At 39.4% G+C, this 23362-nt stretch overlaps 1 protein-coding gene across 1 annotated transcript in view; it reads right to left on the bottom strand.

Moving 5' to 3' along the window:
* LOC149141282 (uncharacterized) overlaps positions 1 to 23125 on the bottom strand; it is a 40235-nt gene extending 17110 nt beyond the window's left edge. The window contains exons 1-2 of the mRNA XM_089453346.1: positions 22718 to 23125; positions 21366 to 21499 (exon numbers count right to left, since the gene is read on the bottom strand). Coding sequence (XP_089309472.1) covers positions 21366 to 21499; positions 22718 to 22880 — 297 coding nt within the window. The 5' untranslated portion in view covers positions 22881 to 23125. The remainder of the gene's footprint in view (positions 1 to 21365; positions 21500 to 22717) is intronic.
* Positions 23126 to 23362: the final 237 nt, after the last annotated feature.

Genomic DNA, 23362 nt, shown 5'->3' with positions numbered 1-23362 from the left:
ATCCCCTTCATTGCCAAATAATGCGTGGAAGATATGTTAGAGATGACAATGGACTTCATAAACATTCAAACTATGGACACTATGTCAAGCCACTCATGCTTCTCCAGCACATCGTCAACCAGTGATAATTCATACACAAATATATCAAGCCTAGAAACATAAAATCGGATTAAGATATGGAACCCTGTATCTCTAAGTTTGGGATCTTGCAACTACAGGCCATGATATTCTTCTCTACTAATACTAATACTATTTTTTTTTTTGATACCTTGGGTTACATGGCACTCAAGAAGACCAACTGTTGGCATTTCCATGAATCTCAATTCCATTGTGTTTTTCTTTTTTGTGTTAGTTACAAAATTCTTGTGTGATTTGCATAACATGAGCATAAAATGAGCACAAGTAAGAATATTTCACAATTATGGTGTGGGAGCATTGGAGTTGATAACAAGAAAAAAGGCAATGGATTTGAGTTTAAAGGCTTGTCGATGGCGTTCAAAGCAATGGCAGAGTTGTGTCAAAGTTAAAACACTAAGTAACCAATAAATTCTACAATTACATACAGAACTCATAAAGGATAAAACATTACAAAAGGTTTTGTACAAGAAAATAAATATTTGCATCGACCTAAGAGTGGCCCACCTGATTAAGTTACAAGCTCTTGCCATCTATGGCATATATCTATACTATACCAAGCACTAGAAGTCATAATCATGGACTGCATACCACTATGAATTTATATATTTCTATTGAGTAGCAATAATTTTCTATATTGCTTTGTCATATTTGCAATTGGAATCTCCTCTCCTAACTTCTCATTATTGTAGCCTATGTGTATTGAATAGAATATTATATTTGTATTTATGTGACCCTCTAGGATCAATGGCCTACTCTTGGGCTACGAAAAAATTCTAAAATATGTGCCCTAGACTTCTAATCGTGCATGGCTTTTTTACTCATTCTATGGTGGACCATGTTGATGTTTTGGGTAGCGTCGAGAATATCCTCACGTGTGGGGCAAGTGGGCTAAGTGATGGGGCTTTGCACCCATAGACCCATGGTATTGCACCCTTTGGAAAAGTGTAAGGATGAATGATTCATTCTTGTGGTCAGCAAGAGAGGATCTTGTGGAGAAGAAGGTCGAGTAGGCCTCAGACCCCTTGAGGGTTGAGAAGACCTGTGGAAGGTGGTCGGCAAGAGAGCATCTTGTGAAGGAGAAGGCTGAGTAGGCCTCAGAATTGTAGCCAATTGAGAGGACTTGTGGAGGGCTGAGAGGGCCTGTGGAGGGTTGAAAGGGCCAAGAGGGCCTCAGATCCATGGAGCAGGCCGAGTAGGCCTTAGATATGGAGCAACAAGGGGAGCTAATGTATGAAGATCGAGCAAGAACACAGAGATGTGGAGGAGAACGAGACATCGAGAGAGAGATTCTGTCAAGTAAGCAAGAGATTAGCATGAATAATATTGCACGTTTGTGTAAATGAGATACTCAATTCTGCCAAGTCCAAGGAAAGAGCACGAAGCAACAAAGGAGATCCAAATCATCCAGATCAAGGATGGATCTAGAGCTTGATATGCTGGATTAGATCCAGGTTAATTGTTGTATATGTAATTTCCTCAAGGCCCATTATCCCAGTGAAGGAGACCAAGTAGGTTCTAAGAAGAATTTAATGAAGAATTAATGATTGGACAAAACTTGTGTAATGAGTTTACAATGCATGTTCTGATTGTTGGTTTTATAAGTTTTGTTGAGCAATATTTGTTTCTAGTTAGATACATCAGTGTGTTTCAATGCATTAGCTATGTAAAGTTAAAAGGCAGTGATTACCAAATTTGGGTGGTGTGTGTGTGCACTAAGTCTAGTGCCCAAAAATCCAACATGGCATCAAAGCATGGCCTTTGAGAAAGGAAATTGGATATGAGATTTGCACAGGTGACAACTCTAAGAGGGAGTTGTAGGAACTGTTGCAGGTAGAAACAATGTTTTGAAGAACCATGCAAAGAGAGTTGGCTAAGTATGGCAAACTGCTTGTATGGGTCGTGAAGGCAAGGAATAGCAAGCCTAGTGAGACATGGAATAGATTGATCACACAAGAAGTTGTGGATAGTTGCAGCCTGGTGAGTTGTGGGGCCATATGGCTTCGCAAGATGCTCACAGGGTTATTTGGTCTCGAGTTGGAGCTCAAGGTGATTCACTGTGATAATCAGAGTGTTGAGTATGTTGTCATTGATGTCAAAGCAAGGTGCGGGTGCAGCAAGTGCAGGACGTAGAGTGAGTGTGGATGTCGTCATTGATGTCCTGGGTATGCAGGCTGTCATGGATGAGATGATGCATTGGTGAAACCCTAGCACTAGGGTTTGGTTTCCCTGGACAATGGACATAACCCGCACTTGTTAAGGATTTTGAAGCAGCAGATCATTGAGTTTGTCTCGGAGACCCTTGCCACCAGTGGATACTCCTCGTCATGCTGATCTCGTTGATATGTGGAGCATCTCGAGCGGCTTCACGGTTTGTGGGATATGCGCAGTCGAAGTTAGTAACTCCAATCAATGGTCCAAAACCCCATGATGCTGATGTGACGGCGTTATATTGGTTAAATAATGGGAGGAGGTAAGAATTCATTTTATGGTCAAATTAATAATATTCGAGGATGCTCGTGGTTCAACAGAAATAAAATATTGTTGACAAAACGATTTGGGACAAATCAATTACTAAGACTCCTTGGTCCAAAGTTCACAGTCCTATATCAAAACTCGGAATCAATTATAAATAAAATTTAATTCGACCTTAATGTTTGGCTCTAGAATTATTTGAAATTAAAATTTTGGACTCCATCCAAAATTGAGTCAGTTGGCCTCAAAAAGAACCTCCTAAAACTATATAAAGATGATTTCGCTTTCCTCTCAGATGCACAAATTTGAACGATGATATATAGCTTGCTCTGTTCCTTTGAAACTGTTGGCGCTCTGTGGATCCATGGAGATGACAAAAATTGAAAGGGTTTTGTGGGAGTTCGTTTAATATTTTTGCTTGGGATTCGCTGGTGTCTTTGGTACCTCTGCAGGTTGATAAAGTTCGAGCATATCTGAAGTAGAAAACTCTTGGCATAATCGTTGGATCTCTGACATTGTTCTCACAACAGATGATTTACCTGCGGCTAAGAAGATTGTGACTCATTGTGCTTGGCATAGAGTTTCTGGGTCTCATTGGTTTTATTTTTGCAAGATCAAAGTTCTGGGCTAGTTTGTATTTATGATCTCTTCAGAGCAATGAAGGAGCAAATATATTTTGCAGTCAAGGATTCTGTACACAGTACCTTCTACGGCCTTTTGATCTGGAATGAGTCTGACGATCTCCGCATTTTGTTTTCACCCGGACCTGTACATAATCCCTGGATCTGCAGGCCTATAAGGCAGTCTGAGTATTGGGTTCTGAAGTTCATCACAAGGAATTTTTTTGTATCAAGGCATGTGTAGGAGCAGTGACCAATAAACCTCTAGTCCTACGACACTCAAACTCAGAAATTCGGCAGTTCTCTCTGTGCAAGATTTCAATCCAAGAAAGGAGCCTCCTAACCTCTGCAATTTTGGATCATTATGTGTTTTGGCATACATACATACTCCTATGTCTGCCAAAAGGAGTGAGGCCGACTACTGCAGCAAGTGTCAAATCTGTTCAAAGGTCTGTGAAGTTTGCATTTGCATCACACCAACAAACAACAAGTATATTGAGACATAAAGACAATTTTTGTTTTGTATAACTCATTAAAACATTCTACAGTGATGCATCACGCAGAGCAAACAATGGAAAAGAACCAGCAAAGATATCGTTGAAAAGCTAAATGTCACTGTGCTTGTAATCTTAATTCACAAAAGATAAGTGTGAACCATTGGTTTTATTGTTGATCTCTGTGGTAAGTTAAGAACAGCGAAGGGTATCTTCAGAAGTTGCATTTGTTCAGTTAATTCTAGACCAGCGAAGAAGTGGTCCTGTTGCAGCAGTTCTTTTTGGCTTACTTATATACATTACAACCGAGTTCTCTGCTCCATATATCTATGACCTGTGTGTTGATGCAATAAAGTAACTTCAGAGACCTGTATTCATTTCTCTCTCGACATACTCTTGTTGCAAAGGATTCAGGTGTCACTTGTTTAATCATTGCAGGATTGAGGTAGCCAAACCTGAAGCTCATAGTTTTTGCATACACAGAACATTCATGACTTCTATATGGCCTACAGCAGAGTGATGTGTGACAAGTAAGATGCTTGGAATCTCTAGGGCAGATATGACTGTTTTAGTACAACACTTATTTGTTTAGAAATAGACCCTACACCTGAAGGTCATGCCTCTGAAGCCTCTTTTGAATTTGAGCAAGAATTTTTGTAATAAGGGCTTTCACTATTTATCCCACTATCAACAGCAACATTATTAAGTTGTTGTCATCAACCTGAGCTTCAAGGTAGTTTGCAATGTGCATAATGCTTGAATGTGTTGTTGATCACTGAGCTGGATGTGTAAGAGAAGACAGCAGGGATACTGGATAAGCTTGTCATGTAACACCTAGCAGGGAGCTTATTGATATATTTATAGTGAACCTGACAAGTGTCCTTATATCTGACTGTTATGACAGGAGTATTGTGACACAGAAGATCTTTGACACAGTGAGGCCGTGATAACTAAGTGTTCTTGGTGACTGGCATTCTCTATATGACAGCATATTTTATGAATGAACAAGGTGTCCCGATCATAATGTTTATGCCCAGAATTCTAAATTGTTGTGTGATGCTCTTTGAAAAGAGTTCTGAGTTGCATTAGTAAAGGTTTGGAGATGGTTGTGACGCTGGAGTTTGGAATGCTGATTATTGACTTGACTGTGACATTGTGACATGACCCTTGATATGACAGTAATTCTTGACATATGACCTTGACCTGTATATGGCAGCATCCTTGATAGTCATCTTGTATGATAGATTTTGACTCATTTGACTGTGACCTGAATTGATCTTGTTGTATCACAGTGAGCAGTGACCTTGGTGATCGCTGTGATCCTAATGATATGATGATGCAGGTAACAGTATGAGGTATGGCCATATTTTGATGTGCAGAAGCATTTAGTAGTGTATAGTGACAACAGTGTTAGTGGACAGTTGTAGCAGTGGCAGTTTAAGTTGGCAATGGTAGCAGTGAGTGTAGCAGCAAAGGTAGTGACAGCAGCAGCAGAGGCAAGGAGAGTGGTAGCAGAAGCAGGGGTGGATGGTAGCAGATTGGTAGCAGCAGTAGTGGTGGACAGCAGGAGTAGAAGAGGACAGCAGCAACGGTTGATTGTACTTGGGCCATTATCCCTGGTACGGGAGCCCAACCATTTAGGGAGCATTTGCTTCTTTCCAGTGTGCTGGTAAAACCTTTGGGGAGTCTTGTACTTCCTTCCAGATTTATCTGGTAAATTTGTATGTACATCATACATAAATGAGCACTTGTTGAGATGACATATACTGTGTACTAATCTTGATGTGGTGTTGTTTCATGTTCTGATTTGATGCTCGGAATGTTTAAAGTAATAAACTAACCAATTGTGTGAAAAGTAAGTCAATCACTGATTCACCCCCCTCTCAATGTTTCCAACACAAAGTTGCATTAAGATCTCTAAAAATCCTGCGTTTCATCATCACGACATGTCCAAACATATAGAAATCAGATATCACTTCATGAGAGACGGGGTCCAGAGAGGTGTTGTGAGATTGCAGTACATTTCCATACAGGAGGAACTAGCAGATTTTCTCACCAAGCCTCTAGTGAAAGGGAAGTTCGTCTTTACAGGGACAAGCTAGGAGTGGTGAAGAATCCCTTCCTTGCTAGGAGGGAGTGTTGAAGTTCTTGGTAGCTTCAAAAGGTATTCTACATGAGCTTGGTGTCTTAGCATGTAGAAGATGGTTGATTGCCTCTTTAGGTGCTTTCTTGGTGGAGTAGGTGATTTATGACTTCTTTCCTAAGTCTAACTTAGGAAAAGTACAATAATTAAAGTCAATTAATTATTGTGGACTATTAAGCCAAAGTACTAAGGATAAATAATAAAATTATTTAAGTGACTTAGATATGATCTCAACCATTGATCTCAAGTGAGGCGAGATCTAATCTCAGTCGTCAATCACTTAGGAGATTAGGGTTAGGGATTTGGCTTAATGAAGTTATAAAAGAAGCCTAATGGAGAGGTGAAGACAAAACACAGCTATATAGCATTGAGAGTGATTTTCTCAAGGGGAGGACGTGCTTTTTTCCAGAGCAAGAGGCTCAGCTAGATTGAAGAGATGGAAGGAAGAATGCAAAGTAATTTCAAGAGTATTTCCAAGAGGTCAAGTTCTAGAAATCGAGAGGCCGAGCAACTAAAGTGTAGAGGATGTCGAGAATAGGAAATCGAGAGGCCGAGCAACTAAAGTGCAAAGGAGGCCGATTTGTGGAGAGGTCAATTTATCTAGTGGGCCAATTTCCTTGAGTGCACAGGGGTCATACGAGGAGGAAAAGGGAGGGTTGATTTGTTGGTGTCGAGGGTTGAATTTCTATAGAGCTGAATTCTTTAAGTGGTCAATTTTCTAGTCAGTTGAACTCCTTGGGCCAATTTCCCCGCTGGGGCCAAGTTATAGGTTCTAGCAGTGCAATTTTCTATGCATTTTCTCTATGAGTCTAGGCCTAGAGTTTCCCGAGAAATTTAATGAAGGAAAATTGTTATGGGTGTATACTTCCGTTGTAAATTATTTTTCAGAGGTTAAATACTAGTGATTTTATTTTCCAGCAATTAGGAATTTTATTTGAAGTAATAAAATAATTTTCTAGGAATAAATAATTTTTGAGTTATTAATAAATCTAAGTTAGTATTGGAAATTTAACACGGTATTAGAGTGTGGTCTTTGAGAAAGGCAATTGGATATGAGATTTGCACAAGCGACATCTCTAAGAGAGAGCTGTAGGAATTGTTGCAGGTAGCAGCAGTGTTTTGAAGAACCATGCCAAGAGAGTTGGCTAAGTATGGCAAACTGCCTATATGGGTCATGAAGGCCAAGATTAGCAGGCCTAGTGAGACATGGAGTACATCAATCACACAAGGAGTTGTGGACAGTCGCAGCTTGGACCGTAGACAGAGAAATGGATGAGAGATTCATTCATCAGATGTGCTAGGATCTTGAGAGGAGATCAACACAAAAAAATGAGAGATTCATTATGGTCTAGGTGTGAAGGTCTTGTGAAGAATCTAAGATTGGAGGGGCCGAATAAGGGCCAGATCTGTTTCTGTGATAGAAGAGGAGTTGAGTAAGGGCCAAATCTGTTTATGTGATAGGAGAGGGGTCGAGAAGGCGGGACTGAGATGGTCAAAAGGTTGAGATAGCCATTGAAGATCCAAGTGAGAAACTTGGAGTGAAGGACCGAGAAGGCCTATATTTTGGAGTCAAAGGGAGTTAGTCTTTAGAGGGAGTCAGTAGGCTGAGAAGGAGTTAGCAACTCAAAGGAAGACAGCCTTCAAGTTCAAATTGTGTCATGGTACAAGATGGCCAAGTAAGATGCCTAGGAGCAGAAGGCTTCTAGGAGTATGGTGTCTTCAAAGAAGGGTCCCTGTCATACAACGGGAATTGCTTTCATGTCATATGGAGCAGTTGTGGTAGCAAGGATGGAAATGTGTTCCAGGTTCAAAGACAGAGCCACTTCCAGGTGTTGTGAGAATACATCCCTCACTAAGAGGGAGTGTTGATGTTTTGGGTAGCACCAGGAGTATTCTCACGTGTGGGGCAAGTGGGCTAAGTGATGGGGCTTTGTACCCATAGACCCATGGTATTTTGATGACCCATGGTATTCTAATAACCCATGATAAAGACCCGTGGTATTCTGATAACCCATGGGAAAGGTATAAGGGTGAGTGATTAATTCTTGTGGTCCGCAAGAGAGCATCTTGTGGAGGAGAAATTCGAGTAGGCCTCATACCCTTTGAGGGTCGAGAAGGCTTGTGGAGTGGTTGGAAAGAGAGCACCTTATGGAGGAGAAAGGCAAGTAGGCCTCAGACCCCTTGAGGGCCAAGGGGGTTTGTGGAAGGTGGTCGACTAGAGAGCATCTTGTGGAGGAGAAGGTTGAGTAGGCCTTAGACCTATAGAGGGCCAAGAGTGTCAAGAGGGCTTGTGGAGGGTTGAGAGGACCTTAGATCTGTGGAGCAAGCCGAGTAGGCCTCAAATCTAGAGTAGTAAAGGGAGTTGTGTATGAAGACCGAGCAAGAGCACAGAGACATGTAGGAGCATGAGATATTGAGAGAGATTCTCTCAAGTAAGCAAAAGATCATGACTAATATTGCAGGTTTGTTGTAAGTGAGATACTTAGTTGTGTTAGGTCTAAGGAAAGAGCATGAAGTAACAAAGGAGATCTAGATCAACCAGATCGAGGATGGATCTAGGGCTTGATATGTTGGATCAGATCCAAGGTAATTGTTGTATATGTAATTTCCTCAAAGGCCATTAACCCAGTAAGGGAACTCTAGTAGGTTCTAAGAAGAATTTAATGAAGGATTGTTGATTGGGCAAATTTTGTGTGCAATGTGTTTATTGTGCATGATCGGATTGTTGGTTTTATAAGTTTCGTTGTGTAAGATTTCTTTCTGGTTAGACACATCAGTGTGTTTCAATTCATTAGTTGTGTAAAGTTAATAGGAAGTCGTTACCAGATTTGGTGTGTGTGTGTGTGTACCGAGTCTAGTGCCCAATAATATTACATATCTAGTGTGAACTTGGTAGGATGCATATATAGTTTGGGAATGTATGTGCATGTCACACACTAATCCAAACCTATGCTAAGGCATGGAGACCGTGGCATACCTTTCAAAGCAACCCACCTTTCGTATTTATTTTCTTAGCATCATATGGAGTACTCTTCGAAATGATGTGAAACTCTTACAAACCATTCTAGTGCTCACGTACAAGAAGGATTCACTCAACATTAATGAAAGCAATAACAAGAAACTTATAAGTCAGATTCTTGTCAAATACATACCCTCCATGAGCCCATTGATCTTTATCGATCAAATGATGCACACATTTGTGGAGAGCTTGGCAACCCTAACTCCACTACTAACTGTACCATCTATCGACCTCCTCTTACTTGACTAATATAAAGGGCCTCCCACTGACACCTAATGTCTCCTTCAACATCATCCAATTAGACCTAATTGTGATAATTGTCTTTCACTTCTCACTTGGTTTGATAAATCAATGTTCTTTGCATAAGATAAGGTCAAGGACAAAGGTGAAGGCAATGGCAAGGGTGGAGTGTACCCTGAATGCACACATCTCAAACCATTTCGACATTGTTGCTAGGATTATATTTGTGTAATTATCATTATTGCATTAGTCACAAAGGTTGAAGATGGTAAAACTCTTTTCATAATTAAAGAGACGTTTGATCTCATAATACAAAAGGAGAAATGGATGTTCCAAATCTAGACTAAATAAACACAATAATACATGGACGTTTGTCATTCCTTGTCATTGCATGGTCATTGTGAGGGACCATGTAATTCCCTTGTCATTTTAGTACCAAATCAGGACAGGACTTGGAGAATGTGAATTAACTATAGAACTCTAGACAAGATCATTCTTAAGAACTGACAGACTTTGCCTAGGATCAATGGCTTGTTAAATCAATTGTCACAAGCAAAGTACGTCACCAAGCTATATTAGAAATCTTGTTATCATCAAGTCTAGATCAAGCAAGAAGAAAATTGGAAATCTACCTTAAATGGAACTTGGAAAGCTATTAATTTTATTAAAGGTAGCTTTCCAAGTTTCATTAAAGGTAGTATTCGGAGGATTTGGAGAGCATGTAAGGGAAAGTCACCAATGTTAGAGGAGATTCTAAGTGTTGGTAAGTGGATTTGCCATCCATATATTTTAATTTTTGCTATGTCAGTCCATTTTTGCTACAATAGTTTGTTTTTCTTACTATAGTATTTTTTTCATATCATAGCAATCATGGCTCGATCAAGGGCAATTGGAAAAGGGCAAAGGAAGGGGAGAAATGTGCCCAATGATAATGTACCTACTCCTTCAATTTAATCAGGGTCTACGAGTGTCCCATCTATTGGAAGTGGGGCTGCAACAGCATCTTCAACTGTTGAAAAAAAACAATTTTTTAGCAAGACAGCAAGCTCAAGAACATAAGGATCCATTGTGGAAGTATGTTACGAGATATCAAGGGCTAGATAGCAAGTTAAATGGAGGAGGCAATGTTCTTTGGACATGTAGTTTTTGTGCCACAATCAATTCAAGAACACCTACTTCGAATTAAAGGGAATTTTTTGGGCATATTTGGCGGATTTGGAGCATGTCCAAGAGTGAATGCATCCAAATGAAAAGAACTAGAAAAATAGGCCAATGTTGGTGTGGCAATGGTCGCAGCAACATCTAAGAAAACCAAGAATGAGGCAGCAAGTAAAATGCAAGAGCCTAATATGCTCGCAAAGAAGGAGGCAAGTAAAATGCAAGAGCCTATTAAATCATCATGGCCATCATTTGGGGTTAGTGTTGTTTTTGATGGATCGTCAGATGCAGCATGCCATCCACTAATCAACTTCATGGTGTCTTCCTTGAATGGACCAAATCTTAGTGAAAGCAGTGGATGCTCTTGGAAAATACAAGGATGCACAATATATGGGTGAGTTGTTCCTTAAAGTTATTGAAGATGTAGATGTTGATTCTTGTGGGAAAATTATTACAAATAATGCACCAGTTTGCAAGAATGTTCGCATGATTGTGGAAAAGCTAGATATCCACAAATATTTGGACATCTTGCATTGTCCATCCTTTGAATTTAGCATTTAAATATATTGCTTTCAATGTGGCATGGATTGGAAATTTTATTGAGGATGCACACCATATCCACATTTTTTACAAAATCATACCAATGCCCTCATAATCTACAAAGAGTACACACATCTATCATTGTTGAAGATTGCAAATATGTGGTTTGCCTATTCATCATGCCTAAGAGGTTGAGGGAGGTCAAGACTACTCTTTGGGTCATGGTTATTTCAGAATTTCGGTCTTTTTGGAGAAAATAGATCAAGCAAATTCAAAATGGTCAACAACACAGTGTCAGTTGGTGGTTGGTGGGAGAGGGTAGATCTTACCATTAAGATCATGTGTTAGAATTTTGGGCAGTAGACTCAATGCATACACAAACACACACACACCAGATCTGGTAACAATCTCAAATTAACTAATTAACTAAAACACACTGATGTGCCTAACCAAAAACAAATTTTGCACAATGGAATTTATAAAACCAACAATCAGATCATTCATAGTAAACACAAAATGTCAACCCCAAAAACGGAATTGTTATTAATCCTTCAATTAGAATCTAGGGCTCTCATACAAGGGAAAATGGCCCTTTTACAATGCTCAGTAAAATTCCATATCACAAAGGAAAACTTACAAAGAAACACCCTTGTCCTTAGTGTTGAAACACTCCTCAATCTCCATGCTACTGGCTACTCATTGTGCCTACCACAGTATACTCATTGTCGGCTACTCCGGTTGCTATCCAATCACTAGAGGCCAAGGGAAAACTCAGCCCTTCATTGCAATCCAAAAGGGACAAACTCAACCCTTCTTTGTTGTCCAAATAGGATCAAACTCAACCCTTCTTTGTTGTCCAAACAAGGGCAAACTAAGCCCTTCTCTACTATCCAAACAAGAGCAAACTCAACCCTTCTCTGTTGTCCAGCTACAGCATACTCAACAACCTTACTTGGCCTACATAAGGCCTACTCGACCTCCTCAAAACAGCTCTACTCATCCTCCACACGCAGCTACCCCTGCTACTCCAGATCTGAGGCCTACTCGGCCTACACCGTAAAACGCTCTCAAGCCCTCTAGACCCTCCATAAGTCTAAGGCCTACTCGGCCTGCTCAATAAGACATCTCTCATCAACCACCATCCATGGGCCCTCTTGGCCCTTAAGGGGTCTGAGGCCTACTTGGCCTTCTCCCCCACAAGATGCTCTCTTGTCGACCGACCACCTTCCACGGGCCCTCTTGGCCTTCTCCTCCACAAGATGCTCTCTTGCCAACCACCATAGACCTTCTCGACCCAACTCGGATCTCCCATCCCAACTTGGCCCTCTTGGCCACAAGAAACTTTCCTGCTGCCCACCTTCCACAAGCCCTCTTGGCCCTATTGTCACTCAAATTGTATAGGCACGGTGCAACAACGAATTAGGGCAGAGATTGTCACTCTGTTCCCTACCCTCTCCATTCTAGTTGTCTCCCAACAATAGACTATGGGGGGTAGTCCTTGTAAAATGTGAGGATGTGAGATCTATCAGCAACCAACAAATCTCGGAGACACAACTGAATGGCCTAGCCACTTGGTTGATTTAGCAGTTTTAGAGATTAGATTAAATTATTACGTGAGACCAGTGCCTTATGCAATGAAATACTTGCTTTATTAAATTATATACCAAATGACCAGATGAACAGTTGTTGCTTGGAGATGCTTTGCTATCATATATGTTATGCAAATCCTATAATCTAGGTGAGATGCAAGATCTTGGTTTATTTTAGTTAAATTTCTAACTAAGTGAATCTCTTAATCCTTTGTTGTTTTGAGGCTAGTCTCTAAAGTAAGTTGTAGAGAGAAATCAAGGCGAAGCAAGCAATGGCTTGGTTAACGATACCTCCCCTTGAAATCTAACTACCCGGTGCCTCTGACGCTGTAGAGACTGTGGCTCTGATGACTGCAAGGTCACCGTGTTAACCACTAGAGTGGGTCTATCCTACGCAAGCTACAAGATGAAGGGTTTCCCTATATGTCTATCAACCAAGCTTGTACTTGGAGGGCTGTTAGTTAATGCAAGATTATTCCTAGGATGCAAATGCAAAATGATGAGTGCTCTTAGGGTGAGAATATTTAATGTTCTTCAAGTACTTAATTACAAATGCTCTTTAGATATGATGAATGAAGGATAATCTCAACCACAAGATAGAGTGCTCAAATTCAACAATGCCCAAAAGATATATTCAATGTAACCAAGAGATAATTGCTCAAGTGATAGATGAAAAACAAGATTAATGCTCTTTAAAATTATAACAATTCACCAATATGCCAAAGATAAATTATCATCCACAATAGAGCAACCATGAACAATAAATTCAATAACAATAGTGGCAAATAAGAAAAATTAGAGCACTTATCCACGATATTACTTAGAACAATTAGCCAAGGTTCTTTAGAGAAAATGCAAGAATGAAAAGGGTACCAATAAACAATTGCTCAAGAGATTGACAATTTAGATGATTTATGTTTTCTTAAACACAATTAGCAACTCTCGAATTTAAGATCACAATGCCTATTTCATGTAGAACAATTAGATCTCCAATGCTAATGTGAAAGAACCAAGGTTGCACGAAACGGGGAAACGGGTATGAGTTTCTGAAACGAGCAAGGGTACGAAACGTGACCCCCCCCCCAAATTTTGGAAACGGAGAAACGCAAATATATATATATATATATATATATATATATATATAGGACATTTAAGAAATATGTGCAATCATAAAGCATATATGATACATTCTAATTTATTACATTATGATAAAATTGTCAATTGTCAATGCATAAACTATAAGTCTCTAAATTTACATCACATTTACTCATGAATAATCACATAATGAAAATAGAAATATCCAAAATCAGCCACGAGAAATTTCTAATTTCTTGTCTCGTGCTTGATTGGGAGTCTCCTCCTACATAGTCGAACGACCTTAGTGCTCTTGATTAAATACAAGTTTCATACACTAGTACCCTACATGCTCTTGATTATTGGGAGTCTCCCCTGCATAGAGGGCTTGGTTCTCTTGATTAAATACAAGTTCCATACCCTAGTACATGATAAAATCCAATGGAAACAATGCAGTCCCCCCAATCCTGAAATCTTGAAAAACAGATAAGTCTGCTGGATTTTGAGTGAGATCTAAAATTCTACTTTCTCCATATGAAATCCAATGAGGGCGAAACCACTCTCAAACATCCTGAGTCATTTCATGGTAATGTTAAAAATTTAAGTAAAACTGATATTCTCCTTTATTTTTCAATTTCATTTATTTTCCATTTTCATCCTTTTACTTTAAGAATTTAACATTACCATGAACTGCATATGCCTCAAACTTCCTGATGAACTGCATATCAACACTAGGGCAAAAGTTCACTTTTATAACTTTAGACAGGCATCTAGAAGGCATTAGAAAAACCTAATTAAAAATTAGAAGACAAATTAAAAAATTAAAAAATAAAAAAAAAGTCAAGTTGCATGTGGAAACGACGTCGTACGGCCCAGAAATGCGTTTCTAGCCGTATTGGCCACGTTTCCACCTCGAGAAACATGCCAGTACGGCCAAAAACGCGTTTCTGGGCCGTACAGTACGTGTTTCCATGTTTTGTTTCCGTTTCCATACGAAAACTCCTCCCCTACCAACTTTTCTTGCAACTTAGGAAAGAACAAGAAATGTGAATATGCCCAAGTCCAATGACCAATTCAAACAATATTAACCATTCAAGAAGATATTAGATCTTGAGATTAATTTGTCAAGTGCTTTTATGAGTGAGTTATTTAGTGCAAAATTATAATCTCTTAGATTATGAAACTCACAAGGAAAACAATGTGTTCGTATTCAACAACTTAACCAATTGTCAAATCATTTCAAAAATCCAATGTTATCAATGCTAACAATCATTTCCACAATATGTAATGCTTATCAATGGAACATTGACAAATGTTAGGAACCTTTATGTAACTTATGCTCAAACTTTGTGACAACAGTAAACAAAAGATGCCAAATTAATCCAAAAACTTGCAGATGACTTGATGAGAGCACATTAAAATGCAATCAATGAGAAATGCCTATGGGTGCAAGAGAAAAATGCATGCAAAATCCAAATGAGGCAGCCAAGGAAAGACTCGAAGGTAGCCCAATCAAGCTACTTTACCAACACAAGATTGTAAATAGTGATGCAAGGGAAACCAAGAGATAAATGCTTACTTGAGTTTAGGATCCTTTTCCAATGCCACTGTAATGTATGATCAAACTTTATGATGCTTTCCAAACAGTGTGACAGTCATCAAAAAATTATGAAATATGCTAAACAATGATTACCCAATTGATGCAATGACTTGTTAATGTATTTAGGTGACTTATTAGTTACATTTAATGCCACTTAGATGAGTTTTATACCACTGTAAGCAAATGATCAGAGGCTACTAGTAAAACAGAGATGAAAATGAGGGTTTGAGGAGGCAAACCAATAGGCCTTTAAGCCTTGAAAATGACTAGCTTGCTTGCCCAAAAATCTTCCAATGAATTGGCCTCCTGCAACCACAAAGTATTGGTGACAAAAAATCAATGACACTCCAAATGATGACTGAAATGAGTCAATGAGGGATGGAAGAAGGCAGAGATAAGGGCTAGAGGCCAACGCTAGGCCTAAAGGAGGGCAGTTGCCTTGGTTTCAAGACCTAATAGGCCTATGACAACTAGGAAAGAGGCCAATAAGCATGTTGTCAAGGGCTAGGAGGCTACCGAGAGGGAAAAGAGAGGCCCTAAGGCCTACGACAGAGGGCTAGGAGCTGACGGAGGGCAAAAGAAGGCTAGCGAAGGAAGGGAAGAGGGCTAGGAGCTCACGGAGGGCAGAAGAAGGCTAGCGGAGGAAGGGAAGAGGGCTAGTGGAGAAGGCTAAGGCCTTGGCAAGGCCTATGGCTAGGAGAAGCAGCTCTTTAGGGCTTGCGGCAAGGGTAAAGAGGGCACGACAAGGGTTTGGAGGCCAAGATAGGCCAACGGCTCACCATGGGAGGAATAAAAGGCCACAACAAGGGCAGATGAGGGCTACGCTTGCCCTAGAAGGCCCTAAAAAAATTTGAACCCTTGCAAAATTAAATTTTGACTCAGATCTTCAAAAACATGCCACAAAGTTGCCACGAATTCTCCTCTGGGGGCTAGCAGCTTCCTCTTTTGCTTGAGCATTGAGCTTGGAAGGTAGCCAAACGCTAGATCTTGCCATCCTAGGCCTACATCTGCCTCAAAACCCCGACGATATCCTTCAAAGGTCTAGACGTCTCACTTGGGTGAGAGAAACCCATCAAGCCCTCACACAAAATTTGAATTTTCCTTGATGGCTTATGAATTCACCTCCACAAATGAAATAAATTTCCCAAAACCTCAATATATATACAAAATTTACAATAAACCCAAAACTCCAACTGTTGCAAACAAGGATTAGAAATAATTTACAAAATTACTTACAAATTATTTACAAATATACAATGTTTGTAACTTAAAAAAGAAAATTGAGAAATAAATTCTGAATAATGGCAATGGATAAATGTATTTTCCGAAAAGTTAGAATATTGGCCACACACCCTTCTGCAAAGTTAAAATACCATATAAAAATTCCTAGAGCCCAAACATAGTCAACTCTTTCCCACAGTTTGTGAACTTGGAGCCCAAGGGCTAGTGTACCTGCAGATCTCTATAATTTTTCTAAAATTAAATCGTTAGATCAAATGGTGAATCAGATCACCTAAGATAAAAATAAATTTTTACCAATAGAATGTCTTATCACCGACAAATGAAATAACAATTCATATAACAATGTAGCACAATATAGGATTAACACATAACTAGCACGTACCACAGATCAATGGAACAAGAGCACCATGAACTAAACCCCAAGTCTTTCTATTATGATATTAAAACATTCCCAACACAGCAATGGCTCAATACCAACACTACAAATTTTACATCATCCAGAGATAGCCCAAGATCATAATGCTTGAGAAGCAAAAATGGCTTCTATTTATCGAAAAATCCTCCAAGTGGAAAATAACGGCTAGTTGGCTTGATCTCCGTCAAAATAATCTCTATTGTTGATAATAATCTGATCATCTTTTAATCTCTGTTGTCAAAAATATTTATTTTGAGAAAAATTTCGAATTTCACTTAAATCCCATTTTTTATTAATTTAAAAATTAATATTTTGGATTAATTTTCTCAAAATTCGACTTTGATTTAACCACCAAGGTCCAAGGACTCAATTTTTCTTAAAATATCAATTTTTCCCTTGGTGGGGGACCTCCAAAATTTGAATTCTTTTTTACCAACGAATTTTTTTGTTGTTTTCCACTTGAAAAAATTAATTTCGCTATAATTATTTTTTACTCAAAATTAATTAATTAATTGACACGAGGGGATTAATAATTTTTTCACCCTCAAATACTTTAGCCATGGTGTCTAAGTATGAAGGACCGTGCACTAAAATATTTTTTACATCAGATATTACAATTAATTCAACCTTCAAAAGGGGAATACACCTTTACATATAGACCCTCATGACATTACCCAATTCTACGACACAATATGATCTAGTATATACCAAGTGATTTGTAATAAAATAATTTAGCCAAATAGCTTAAATTATTCGCAAAACACTTTTACAAAGACTCGATATAACACTAGGACTCACCTAAAACCTTGTCAATGAATTCCACCCTAGCTTTGGGGTTTAAGCAGGAGGAAAAACTTTGCAAATTATATGTGTTTAGAAACACACGTAATTCGGTGAGAATAAAAAACCTCCTAGGATGAAATTCGTCACCAAAATCAAAGGCTTACTTAGGTGTTGTTACAAAGTTAAACGGTCATACCCCTGTTTTAAGAAACGGCCGTTTCGAAACCGAAACGGCCTGGTTGATCCGTTTCACCAGCAAGAAGAGTGACCCGGCCATGGAAACGGTCCGGTTGGCCGAGTCATGGGTGACTCGGCCAACCTGGCCGTTTCCGATATGACTCGACCGAGTCACAAAGGAACAGCCCAGGCACACGTAAACAGCAAAAAATATATTTTTTTAATGGATTTTTTAATTGTTTTTTGTTTGGTCTGGACCCCAAACAGTTATATGAATATGCTAAATGATTTTTGGGGTCCATTTCCCCCTCCCAAACCCTATTTAACACACCCAAGTGCTCTCATTCACTCACAGCAGTCTTATGCATTTGAGTGAGAGTCTTCTTTGAGAATTAGTGAGCAGTTCTTGAGCTTGTTTTGGAGCAGCAGTGAGGAGTCTTGGAGGAGCATTGTAGCTGGAGTGAGGAGCTTCTTGGGCAGCCATTTGGAGCAGCATTGAGGAGCTGATTCTTGGAGCAAGCTTGAGGAGGCAGTTTGTGCCTGGAGGTATTTTTTTCCACCTCTATAAATCTGTTTTTGCTTAGTAAATTTTAGGTGCATATCTAGAAAGCTTAGAGAGTGTTTTTTGTCAAATAAATGAACATTGAATCAATGTTGTTTTTTTTTTTTTCAGATTGTTTGCTTTCATTTCCTAGTCAAAAAATGGCACCTAAAGCAAGAGATCCTGCTTGGGCATATGTTGAAATGGTTGATAGTCAAATGCAATGCAAATTTTGCCATAGGAAAATTAAGGAAGGTCCTGGGGGCATTCATAGGCTGAAACAACACTTGGCAGGGATTAGAGGCCAAATTACCCCATGTACCTCACCAGAAATTGGGGAGATTAGAAAGAATTTGTTGGCCAGCTTTGAGAAATTTAAAGAAGATAAGGCTAGGCAAAAAGACATACAGGCTGAAATTGGGAGGAAGAGGGAGATACAAAAAATGATGGCTACCAACCCCCACTATGATTTTGAGGGTTCTTCCTCTATCCCTCAAACTGAGGCATCCAACCCTTTCCGATATGTTCCTCCCTCTTTTGGTTCTGTTCAAGATAAGGGAAAGGGTAGAATGAATTTGAAAAAGGGTGATGTGACTATCAAAAATTATTTCACTCCCTCCTCTCCATCAAATGCACATGGTCCTGAAGTTAGTAAAACTCAAATGCAGCCCACTTTAGATGACCATTGGAAGAAAGAATTGAGGGAGACTACTTGTGATTACATAGCTAGATGGTGGTATGATGCTGATATCCCCTTTAATGTTGCTCGTTCACCATATTATGAGCCTATGTTTGATGCCATACATGCTGCTGGAAAAGGCTTCAAAGGCCCTACTATGCATGAGCTAAGGGGGTTCCGTTTGCAGAAAGAAATTCAATCCATTAATGAGTATTTGCAAGAGTTCAAGGACTCATGGGCAAGAACAGGGTGTACCATCATGTCAGATGGATGGACTGATCAAAGAAACTGTACCATCATAAACTTTCTTGTCTTCTTCCCACAGGGAACCATGTTTTTAAAATCAGTTGATGCATCTAATAAGATAAAAGATGGCCACTTGTTGTTTCAGCTATTGGATCAGGTTGTTGAGGAGGTGGGGGTGGCTAATGTTGTTCAAATCATCACAGATAATGCCTCTAACTATGTTCTTGCTGGTAAACTGTTAGAGGAAAAACACAAGACCATCTTTTGGACCCCATGCGCTGCACATTGCATAGACCTCATGCTTGAGGATATTGGAAAATTAGATTGGGTCAAAAACACTATAGATCATGCCAAAAGCATAACAAAATTTATCTACAATCATACATTGGTTTTGAGCCTCATGAGGAAACACACTGGGGGCAAGGATATTATTAGGCCTGCCATCACTAGATTTGCTACACATTTTTTGACATTGCAATCTATGCTTTCCCAACATAGAAACTTGCAAAAGATGTTTTCCAGTGATGAATGGAATCAAAGCAATTGGTCTAACAAACCAGAAGGCAAAGAATTGAAAAGGAAAGTCCATGAAGAAACTTTTTGGAGAAAGGCAGCAGAGATTGTGAAGCTTGCTGAGCCACTAGTTAAGGTGTTGCGGTTGGTGGATGGGGAAAGGTTGGCTATGGGCTTCATTTATGAGGCTATGGATCAAGCAAAGGAGCAAATAAAGACGGTATACAAGGATAGAGTGGCAAAGTATGGGCCCATTTGGGCAATCATTGACGAAAGATGGAACAATCAACTCCATCGCCCTATACATGCAGCTGGGTATTTTTTGAACCCACGGTATCATTATAAAGCTAAGGAGTCAAGAGCTTTGAGGGGGGAGGTCAGAGATGAACTGGTTGATTGCATTGAACGCATGATCCCATTGGAGTCTGATCAGCTGGAGATACACCGACAGGCCAATATCTTCAGCAATGCAGTAGGTACCTTTGGGAAGAACCTAGCAAAGATTGCAAGAGAAGCAGATGAGCCAGGTAAACAAAAATTTCAATTTTCAAATTCTTAATAGTTTTACTTTTTTTTTAAAGTTTGTTAAATCGTTTATAATTTGAAAGTTAGATATAATTTGTAATTTTGTTGAGCTAACTCATTACACTCCTATGTTTTTTGCAGCACAATGGTGGGAGGCCTTTGGTGGCCATTGTCCTGAATTGCAAAGGTTTGCAATTCGTATTTTGAGTCAAACTTGCAGTGCATCTGGGTGTGAGCGCAATTGGGCTGTCTTTGAGAGGATTCACACAAAGAAGAGAAACCGTTTGGATCAAAAACGGTTAAATGATCTAGTTTTTGTCCAATACAACCTTCGGCTCAGACGAAACCATTTGTTGAACAAAGACCTGATTCAGATCCCATTGTGTTGGAAGACATTGATCCAACATCAGATTGGGTAGTGGAGAGTTGTCCAGCAGAGTTTGACCCTGATGAGGATCTTGATTTAGATTTAGATCTGGAGACATCAGTTGAACTTGAACATGTTGTTCAACTTCAGCCTATTCAGTTGAATGCAGATCCCAATCCACCAGCCTCAGTCTCACAGCCAGCAAGGACTCCAGTTGTAGGTGCTTCCTCTGCTCAGCCACGACAGAAGCGTAGCCGCATATCTACTCTATCTCAGCTTGCATCTGCTGCAGTTGCACAGCCTGCTAGTGGTACCACTTCTACAGTTGCAGTTGGGGATGATGATGATGAGGAGGAGCCATGGGGCCCCCTGTCTGACTCTGATGATGATGATCCAGAGATTGATCGACATGATCTTGGCTCCTCTGACAGTAGCTACTAGCCAGTGGCCCAGTAGTACTGTAGTACTAGTACTGGAGTCTGGTCACCGTCATAGTTTACTTTTGTTGTAGAGGCCATTTCTAGCGTCCTTGGTTATGTGTTTTTTGTTTTGAGTCTTCGATCATGTATGACAGTTGACTATGTATTGCCATTGGGTACCATTTTGATATAATGGATTGGTTCATGAGCCTACTTTGATCATATGTTGTCTTCCATCTATATTATAATGCTGTGTGTTTGGAAACATGAATGAAAATCTTTAAAATTATGTTTTTTTATAAAAAAAATAAATATTTAATGTATTTTTTACAACGACCGAGTCATTGAAATCGAGCCGGCCGAGTCATTACCGTTTCGGAGTCGGAGTCGGAGTCGATCCTCGACCGAGTCAGGGTCGGAGTCGGAGTCTTAAAACATTGCTTAGAGCAATACCCTATTCCCTTTATTCTTCTCTGCTGGTCTCTTCCAAGCTCTCTTAGCCAAACTGAAAATGCAAACGTGAGCATGAAATTAGGATGTAAAGGTATAAAGGGGGCAGCACTTAATTGATATAAGGTTTCGATTGGGTCCAACTTACTAAGGTTTTAATATTAATAAATAAATAAATCATGATAAAATCGGTGCCGACGTACCCAAAATAATTGGAGTATATGTCTGAATTTCCAAGGGAAAGCAGAGGTACGAGAAGGTGTTGCAGGGTAGAGGTACGTTTCCTGTACATGGGTGTGGGGATGGGTGCAGATAGGAAGAATCCAACCCCTGTGCTATTTAAGATATAACTTTATGGATGAATAGCTGGATATCTGGTTCTTAAAATTTCTTTTCAATAATTTCTGGCTACTGCTCTGTCAAAATTCAGTGTAAGTATCACCTCTTATTTCACATGTTTCTGAGCAAAACAACAGAAGTTTCTGCAAATACTGTCGGTGCTTTGCATTTTTTAGAATGATATTAAGTTTTACATCAATTTGTCGAAGAATAGAATAAATTGCAGATAATTTTGCCTCGGAACCAACTTCGAGGAAGTGAAGCTCATCAGACTTGCTACAAAATATGAAACACAAATTTTGATAGTGAACTTACAAATAATATTGCGTTAATGGAAAAAAGTGCTGCAAAATGCTAAAACATAAATTTGAATTCCTATTCAGACAGTCTATTGAACATTCTGAGGATGTAAGAAGCCAGGATCTCTGTTATTAGCTTTTCCTAATTTATCAATGTTTTATGTTGTCTTCTATTTTATTTTCACATGGTTATAGTGAACTTCTGGACTTTAGATAGTTGTAGAGAAATTTCTAGATTTTAAACCTTAATACAGTTATAATCGAGAAATATCGCTCCAATTATCTTATATTTTCATCACGATGCCAAAGTTGAAAATGTAGACCCCAGGTCTTGGAGCTAAACTTGCAAAATTAAACTAGATAAACCTTCATTATTCAGGGAATCGCAATTCACAAACAGCTTCTGGGGTGACTAAACTTTCGCTAAAACAGAAAGCACCCTAACACAAAGACCCACCATCCCTTGTTTTGTTCTTTTTCCTTGAGGGTTTGACCACAATCTCAGCAACCCAAATGCATAGACAATCCCGAAGAGATTGAAAGCCAACGACGACTTTGAATTGGATAATTCAGAGCGAAAAATCCAAATTCCCGTAAAATTTCGAAGTATTAGTGCATAAAGGAAGCTAAAGTACCACTAGCAAGCTCGAATCCTCCAGCTGAGCCGAGCAGCGTGCTGTTGCGTCTGTGAATTCGCGTACAAAACCTCAACCCCCGGTAGTAGGGGTTCAACAAGATTATGTGCCAAATTTTATGAAATTTTATGTTTTTACTCGAAATGGTGAGGGAAATGTACATATGGTCGGCGGACTTAGACCGGCTCAATCACACGAGCTCTGAACCGTTCATTCGCGCCACTTGACGAACAGTAGCCGTCCAATTGGATTGATCGAGTGCGTTCTTTATCGCGCGCCGGAAAGATGCTGAGATCGGTAATCCGCCTTCTTATTGTTTAATACAATACCACATACCCGGAAAGCCATTACCACTGTGTTCCGGGTTACGTTGTTTTGTTTCTTAATCATGGTGAATTGGTTCAAGGAACTTCGGACAGATCCAATATCAAACTTAGGGTTAAAGATTTCTCCTATGATATTTGAAATCTGGTGGAGCAATAACATTTCATTGGGCTAATTATTTCATCTCATTTTGCTAATCAGTGCACTCTACCATTTAAAAAAAAATGAAATTTATGTTCTTTGTAATATACCACAAAGTGAAAACATGTAGGGTAGAAAGGAAATAAAGTTATTTCAAAATGTTACAAGATAAGTATATAT

The sequence above is a fragment of the Pinus tabuliformis genome, chromosome X, assembly GCF_031772625.1.
Source record: "Pinus tabuliformis cultivar Carrire ecotype Pingquan chromosome X, CPIR1, whole genome shotgun sequence".
NCBI classification, from domain to species: Eukaryota; Viridiplantae; Streptophyta; class Pinopsida; order Pinales; family Pinaceae; genus Pinus; species Pinus tabuliformis.
Note: the sequence above shows the minus strand (reverse complement) of the source record. Positions and strands in the feature narration are given on the sequence as shown.